General features: G+C 37.5%; 1 protein-coding gene across 2 annotated transcripts in view; it reads left to right on the forward strand.

The window, feature by feature from the left end:
- Window positions 1-2745, forward strand: part of RETREG1 (reticulophagy regulator 1) — a 125280-nt gene extending 122535 nt beyond the window's left edge. For both annotated transcript variants that reach the window (XM_044779472.2, XM_014837349.3), the window contains one exon: window positions 511-2745. In XM_044779472.2, the coding sequence (XP_044635407.1) occupies window positions 511-1004 (494 nt within the window). In that variant the 3' untranslated portion in view covers window positions 1005-2745. The remainder of the gene's footprint in view (window positions 1-510) is intronic.
- Window positions 2746-9063: the final 6318 nt, after the last annotated feature.

Raw genomic sequence — 9063 nt, forward strand, 5'->3', positions numbered from 1 at the left:
CAGATAGTCAAATAGGTCTCCATGGATGAAAATGCTGAGGCTAGATAATATTCATTCACCATCTGCTCTACCAGAATCCATGAAAAATTCCCATTGAAATATTTTTTACTTTGTGATCATACATATCCACATTGGCTTAAGCTAATTCCCTCCCCATGGGGAGGATAAAATTTTTGTTTATGGTAAACATTTAAACATTAGTCAAAGCTTCAAGCTAACACGAGACAGGTTGAATATTAAGTCATTATATACACTGTTTTGTGCTTAAGAGGAAAGCTAAAGACTCGGGAGCGGGGGCATGTAGTGTTTGTGTATTTGTGGAGGAACAGTGTCCCAGATTTGGGAGGGGTCCAATATGTGGTTAAATTGATTTAACCTGAAACGGGAGGCTGGATGAATACCAAGGTTGCCCAGAGGGTTCAGATTAAAATCAGATATCTTTTAGACAGCTCTTTAATTTAAAATTTATTACGGTACTTATGCTTCAAACTTCTGTTATACATTTCACAGATCTTGACCGACCTAGTGAGGAAGTTTTCTCTCGAGACCTTTCAGATTTTCCATCTCTAGAAAATGGCATGGGAACAAATGATGAAGATGAATTAAGCCTTGGCCTGCCCGCTGAGCTCAAGAGAAAAAAGGAACAGTTGGACAGCAGTCTCAGACCGAGCAAAGAGAGGCAGTCCACAGCTGGGCTCACCCTTCCTCTGAGCAGTGACCAAACCTTTCACTTGATGAGCAACCTGGCTGGGGATGTCATCACAGCTGCTGTGACGGCTGCTATCAAAGACCAGCTGGGGGGCGCACAGCAAGCACTTTCCCAGGCTGCACCCGGCCCAGGAGAAGACACAGATACTGAGGAAGGTGATGACTTTGAACTCCTTGACCAGTCAGAGCTCGATCAAATTGAGAGTGAATTGGGACTTTCACAAGACCAGGAAGCAGAAGCACAGCAAAATAAGAAGGCTGCAGGCTTCCTGTCTAATCTCCTCGGAGGCCATTAGCCTGGGGATCAACTTGTACAACAGAGCACAGATAAACTACCAAAAAATTTCAAACAAGCAAAAAAAAAAAACAAAAATTTTTTGAACTGTGAGCTTTACTGATTACTTTAGATTCTTTTTGGTTTTATTTTCCCTTCTGCGGTGAATTAATTGGATATATATCAGCTGACACTGATAGATTGATATTTCTGAGTTATTTTTATGTAATAGGCATGGAAATGAACTTTATATACACACACACACACACACACACACACACTGTGTTGTCAGAGATGAAAATTAGGGGTTGTTTTTAAAGCAAAAAAACCCCACCAAATTATTGAGATCCTCCTATAAGTATTCCTTATTTTTTCTTTACAGTTAATTTTTCAAGCATGCAAAAAGTTTATTGTAACTCACTGAAATATTAACAATTAATTGTGAATACATGCTGTATCAGCTCCTTTGTTCCTAATACTTGGAAATAGTTAAAAATTTTTGGTAGATTTTGCTGTAAAAAGACAAAAACTATCAAGATATCTTTAGTTGAAGGACTTGGGAAATACTATCAAAATTAATTTCCTAGGAAAATTTTAAAAAATATATTTAACTACTTTGGATAGGCTGATACATTTCCATGTTATTTCTGCAGTTATAGACTTAGGCTTACTTGTAAATGGCATGCTCCATTGACTGCCAGCTCTAGTCTTGCATTGAGTGGTATTAACTCATAGAAAGCAAGTAATTATATATCACATCGATGGTGATTTTGATGTAAACAGATTGGGCTGTGTTTTGTTGTTCAATTGTCATGTATTTGTAATAGGGATATTTTGGGTGCAGATCTATTCTGCCTGCTCAGACCTAGGCTAAACCCTCATCTTTCATATTATGTCATAGAAAAAGTCTCTCATTAAAATTGTGAAACTAGTTCCTAGTAGGCTGTGTGAGTGCTGTGGTCATCAGCAGTAGAGAAACAGTAACTGTTTTTGTAGTCGGTCTAGACTCCCCTACAGGAGAGAAACTTGCTTGGCTTTAAATTGTATTTATTTGCCATTGAAGTCTAAATATGTAATCTGTTTCTTATTGGGAAGCTAGAATATATTTTTCCTTTATTTTAAACTTTTTAGATCACCTTTAAATAACCAAATTTGACTTAGGTTTTTAACAAAGGACTAAAGAGCATAAATCAAGCTAATTTCGTTTTTGTCATATAAACTTTTAATGGTGTTGAGGGACCATGTCAGCAACTACCAACAATCTCTTCAATCTTCAGGTACAGCTGGCATTTCTACAGATGCATACAGACACCTGAGACCCTCAGACAGGAAGGATAATCCAAGAATACAGGAAATCTCTGGCCCCCTCCCTTCATTTTATCCCTTTCGTTGTATTTCTAAAGACTAATTATAGGTAATCTGACATTTTAATGTAGCACCTCTTATTTATTTATTTTTCTGAGGTATTAAAATATCTAGACTGAATTTTGCCAAACGTTAAAGGGAGAGAAGTTACTGAAGACTTTGAACACTTGCTTTTCGTGATGACTATGCTTATATGTCATTAGTGCCTCATGACTGTGTTTGATGTCCTTTATGAATACAAAGTGAGCCTGTGCCTTCATTATCTTGCCCATTTTGGTACAAATGAAAACCTGATGTTAGATCTACGAACTGTGTGGGTTTGGGAGGAATATATCTGAATCTTATTCAATAAGAGTTTCTGGACATGAAGAAAAATACAGTCACATATTTATAAAATAGTTATCAGGATTCTTTTTTTTAACGTGTGTTTCTTCATTTAAAAAATGTTCTTGGCCATGAAGTCAAAAACTTTAAAGGTCATTTCAATTTCTTCATTGACTGGAAAACAAGAAGTTAAATAATCCAAGTAATTAAAGAATGTGTTACAAGTAACTGGAAAATCCTACTAGAAGATAAACTCGAGAGTCGATGGTATGAACAATAAAGCTAGAATCAAATGTTATAAACTATAAATTAAAAGGGCTTTGGAGATGGGGAGGGTGGTAGGGTATAAAAATGTGTTACTATTGTATGGAGGAGACATAGAAGCTTTCCATGGACAGTACATTATCACCTTATATGCACTTCAATATCATTTGTTCAAGAATATATGTGATTACAAATTTACACAATGCCATAATGGTACTCTTAATTCAAACATACATAGGGATGTTGAGGGTTTTTGTTGTGTGTGTGTGTGTGGTCTTTGAGGAGACAGGGCATTATATGTAGTCCTTTTTCTGGTTTTAGGATACAGTAACAATAAACCCTGTGATTGATCCTGCACAGTAGGAGACTACAATTCCCTTCTCATGAGAATTTATGCAGTCATTAAAATGTGAAGCATGGATTTTTTTTTTTTAATTATAGAGGAGTTGTAGAAAAATGTTTTGCTCACTTCCTTTAGAAAATGTTGAGCAAAACCATACAGTGGGAATAGCATACATTGATCATGCATTTTGATCTGAAACAGTAAAGCAGGACTCAAAAAGTTCCAGTTTGCTTTGGAAGGTCAATCCAGGCTTAAAGAAGTGTCTATATTCTCATTCTGAAACATCTTTGCTTTTTCCTTATCCTAAAAATCTTAAAAAGTGATTTTTTAAAAGATGCCCCATCCCCAGTTTAGTAGAATACTAAGAAACGAAACTTTTATAAGCTTTTGCAGTTGGCAAACATCCTCAACATATTTAGGCATCTCAATCTTTTATTTGAAATAAGTGCAACTTTCTTCCTTTTTTAAAAAATGGCAAATGCTGGCATACTACTGATTTTGGGCAAGAGCAAATATACACTTAAACAGATGTAAACATTTTCCTTTCCTGTTTACAATTTAGGTTGTTGTGGTTCTTTACACTGCTGCAGCTCTGTTAGTTACAAGAGAGGAGGTTATTCTGAAAACTCTTACTAAACTACTGTTGTCATATGTCATTTGTATTGTGATGAAGTTAGAAAGTTTCAGAACCATATTTTTGTGTATTATTCCTCCATTTCCACTGCAGCATTTAAGTTAGGATGGAATGTTGGAAATATGAGTTCTGGTTCTGATGTTAATCTCATGGCCTTGAGACACAATTGTCAAAGTCACATAACATCCCCAAACCACCACCTCAGTTTTCCCAATCAAAATTAGGAAGCTAATTCTTATCCTGTCACACAGGGATGTTTTGAGAATGAATGAAAAAAAAAGTGAAGCACTCTGGGGGGAAAAAAGCTATATAAAACCAAAATAGTGATTTTTTTCCTACCTGTGTTTCAACTAAGCCTTCTTTTTAAACATTAAAGTCAATCCACAAGTACCTACTTACAAGAAAACTCTAAGTTTCTTTTAATGGGTCTAGCACTATATTGGCTTCATAATCCAATAAATGCTGTGGAATAAAAGGATGAAAAGTGTTGCAAAAACATCTCTTTCAGTTGACTGGACCACATGTGAGGTTCTACACTAATCATTTTTAATGGTTCTAACACTTACTGGATGTGGGACTCTTGAGTAAGTCACCTAACACCTCTGTACCTGTTTCCTTCATCTATAAAATTAAGACATAGCACCTACTTTATAGTATGTTGTAAGGATTAAATTTTTAAGACTGGGGGTAGCAAACTGTGGCCTGTGGGCCAAATCTGGCTTGCCACCTGTTTTTGTATGGAATACCAGCTAAGAATGATTTTTCACATTTTTAAATAGTTGGAAAAAAATCACAATATTTCATGATATGAAAAATATATGAAACTTAAAATTCAGCATCCATAAATAAAGTTTTATTAGAATATAGCCATACTCATTTATGTACTGTCTTGCTTTGATGCTATAACAGAAAAGTTGAATAGTTGTGACAGACACCATAGGCCTAAAAAGCCTAAAATATTCACGATCTGGCCCTTTATAGGAAACGTTTGCCAATCCTTGGTCTAATAGTAGAAAACATTCAATTACAGTTAGGATCATGCATAATCCTCATGACTCTACAAGTAAGTTGTGTTAAGAGCATTTTTCCGAAGGACAGGGTTAAATGAATTATCGGAAGTCACATGGCTAGTAATGGGAAAAGCCAGTTTGACCGCAAAGACTATTCTCTTTCCAATATGTCACATTATCTAATATTTTTGGTTTTCTTTTTATATATTAAGAGGGGCTGGCTCCGTGGCTGAGTGGTTAAGTTCACGTGCTCTCCTGCAGTGGCCCAGGGTTCGGATCCTGGGCGCAGACATGGCACCGCTCGTCAGGCCACGTTGAGGCGGCGTCCCACATCCACAACTAGATGGGCCTGCAACTAAGATATACAACTGTGTACGGGGGGGGGTTGGGGAGATAAAAAGCAGAAAAAGAAAAAAAAAAGAAGATTGGCAACAGTTGTTAGCTTAGGTGCCAATCTTTTAAAAAAGAAAAAAGAATTTCTCTTTAAAAGAATGATCATAATTTTAAATAGTTTAACAGAATTTCACTAAATATTGAAGACTGATTTTATTTGATTTAGATTTTTTTAAAAAAAATCCAGAAACCAGCTGATCTATGTTGTTCCAAATGCTGTAATAATCAGGTTTTGCTGTAAATTCCAATTCCTTGTTAATTTGAGAAAAAAACTTTGCATATCTAGATATCCAAAAACGAAGAGGTAGTAAAATGTTTTAAAATTGTTTATTGAAAATCTTAATGCTTTACTTAACATTTTTTAGGAACACAGAATTCATAGAAATTGGAAACCATTTAATAAATAAATGTATGTTTTATATTCTATATTTGTTACCCCCAAAAGTTAACCTCAACTAATCCAATCCCCTTTATAGTTTTCCTTTTAAAAACCAAGTTGTCACTGCAATATAGGAGTGTGGAAAGTAGTAAAACTGTCACAAGAGAATATTGTGATCACATATCAATTGACTCGAAGGTGACCTTATTATTTCTTATTTTAAAATTTGTAATTATCAAAGATCAACATCCCAACATCTTCCACGACTGAAAAGGAACCACATCGTTGTAGGCACTGTTACTTTAACAGTGTGCGCCATAATTTCAAAAGCTTGGTAATTAAGTGGACTATCTTAAGGGCTATGTCACAGTATCCATAAGGAATTCTAATTTTCAATATTTTCACATCTAAATTTTTTGTCACAGGCGGTCTCAGTTTAAATTCTTCAGGAGAACGATTAATTTGATAATAAACATTTTTGATAATACTGTCGGCAGAGATTGGACATATGAACATAGATAGTACTCTGGATATGCTGCGGAGAAGTTTAACTCAAAGGTCCTTTGGTTAATCGGCTTGCATTTACCAAGGAGCTATTGGCTACAGACCTGCTCCTTTCTGGTATTTTTCCAGTCAAACCCAGATACTGCTGCTGGTTCTGCCCAAGGCCCAGATCTATTTCTGATGCCCTTATAAACTGAAACACTTTTTGAGTCCCTACTGTTTATCAAATGAAGAATGAACAGCAAACTCTAGAATTCAACCCTTTACCCAATGATAGCTTAATACTTTCTAGTTGTATTTTCCCTTCTTTACCTGTATCCTATGCTTCACTCATACTAGACGTGTTCTTCCTAAATATGTCCCTTATTTTCCTCTTTCCACAGTATTTCTTCTACCTGTTTCACTCCACTTTTTCCACTTGCAGATGAAATCCTCTATCTCCCCCCTCCTTCTGGACACATCTGAAATGTCAGCTCCTTAACGAAAATTTTTCTGATCTCTCTAATTGATGAGATTTCTCTATTTTAAATACCTACTGCCCTTTATATTTCATTGTACTTAACCCTGTCTTTATTGTATTAGTTAACTGTATTTTTTACCATCCCTAACAAATCACAAAAATTCCTTGTAAGTAGGGGTGTCTTAATTTAGAAACAGTAGAATATCATAAAGGATAGGGTGATATGGTGATTTATAATAAGAAATGTGCATTTGGTCTTCCTCCCATCCCTGGCACAGAGCTCCCCAAACCCTTGGAATTTCCTAAATGATGAGAAAGATAAAGGCATCTTTTGTTATGGTAATGAGGTGACATTTGGAAAGCCCTAGTTTATCCTAGCTGAGGGAGTGGCACACCCTAAACTCCATAGGGACAGAAGCTCCTGTATTCGGGACCCTTCTGGACCTTGCCCTGTGTATCTCTCCATCTGGCTGTTCATTTGTATCCTTTAATATCCTTTGTAATAAACTTGTAATCTACTAAGTAAACTGATTTCCTGAGTTCTGTGAGTTGTTCTAGAAAATTAATCAAATCTGAGGTCATGGAATGTCCAATCTATAACCAGTCAGTCAGAAGCACAGGTCACAACCTGTGGGATCTGGTACTACCTCCAGGTAGATAGTATCAACATTGAGTTGAATTGTAAGAGACTCAGCTGGTGTTGGAGAATTGCTTAGTGGTGTGGAAACCCACACATTGGAGATAGGCAGAATGCGAAAGAGGTTATGGGAGATACTGAAAACCAAGCAGAGGAATTTTAACTTCCTCTTATGGGCAACAGACAACCATAATTGAACAGAACAAGTGACATAAAAGGAAAAATTGTTTAGGAAAATTAGTCTCATTACAATAGGTAGACTAAGAGGAAAGAGTGAGGCTCTAAGGAGATTGCAGAAGAAGAGCAGTACACTGAAAAATTAATATGGTGGAGAAAACAATGTCCCTTTGAAGAGGAAATGTAAAGAACCTATGGAGAGTTCAAAGATGCTGAAATGCAAAAGCAAAACCAGAAGTTCTTTACTTTTTCTTTTTGAGGAAGATTAGCCCTGAGCTGACGTCTGTGGCAAATCCTCTTTTTTTTTTTTTTTCCAATCCTTCTCTTTTTGCTGAGGAAGATAGGCCCTGAGTTAACACCTATGCCCATCTTCCTCTACTTTGTATGTGGGATGCCTGCCACAGCATGGCTTGATGAGCCATGCTAGGTCCACGCCCAGGATTTGAACTGGCAAACCTCAGGCCGCCAAAGCGGAGCACATGAACTTAACTGCTGGGCCACCCAGGTGGCCCCCAGAAGTTCTTTATTTTTATCTAGCCATCTTCTGCTTTACTTTTTAGAGAAGCTTGAAAATATACATTGTTTTGCTTATCCCAGTTGATGACTAATACTACTACTACCTACCTTTCTTAAAGTGGGTATCTGTCCAGAGGACTCAGCTATTTTAAAAGATTTTGATAATCTCAAAATCAAGTTTTCTGGAATAAAAATCACCATCAGACTTAAATTTTGCACTACAAAAGATTCATTTAACAAATACTGAGGGACCAGCCCCGTGGCCGAGTTTGCGCCCTCCACTTTGGCGGCCCAGGGTTTCACCAGTTCAAATCCTGGACGCGGACATGGCACCGCTCCTCAGGCCACGCTGAGGCGGAGTCCCACATGCCACAACTAGAAGGACCCACAATTGAAAATATGCAACTATGTACTGGGGGGATTTGGGGAGAAAAATGCAGGAAAAAAAAAAAACCCCAAATACTGAACAAGCTCTGTGCCAGCACTGTGCTAGCACTAGGGTATACAGCAATGAAAGGAGTTGCTGCTCTCAGAGAGCCTACAGTCTAGATGCGGATGACTAGCCTATAATGTGACTAACCATCCTGGTTTGCCCAGGATGAAGGGGTTTCCTGGGATACAGGGCTTTCAATGCTAAAACTAGGAAGCCAGTGACAAACAACAAATGCTAGTGGTAGCCAATTTCCCAAAATGGTCCCCAAAGACACCCCACTCATGTTTTTATGTAGTCCCCTCCCACACTAAATAGGGCAGACCTTCATAAATAAGAGCACATTGTGGAAATGCCCATGTGTAACTTCCAAGGCTAGGTCAAAAAGACATTGTGGCTTCCACTTTGCTCTCTCCAGGGGAAGCCAATTGCCCTGTTATGTGGACACTCAAGCAGCCCTATAGAGAGGTAGGTCCCCTTGGTGAGGAACCAAAACCTCTTGCTATGTGTAAATGAGGCATCTGCCCAGGGGATCCTCCAGCCAGTCAAACTGTCACATGACCTGAAGCCCTGGCCCATATGTTCACTGCAATTTGATGACACCCTGAGCCACCCAAATTCCTGACTTAGAGAAACTGAGGTAAT

Source organism: Equus asinus, chromosome 10 (genome assembly GCF_041296235.1).
Source record: "Equus asinus isolate D_3611 breed Donkey chromosome 10, EquAss-T2T_v2, whole genome shotgun sequence".
NCBI classification, from domain to species: domain Eukaryota; kingdom Metazoa; phylum Chordata; class Mammalia; order Perissodactyla; family Equidae; genus Equus; species Equus asinus.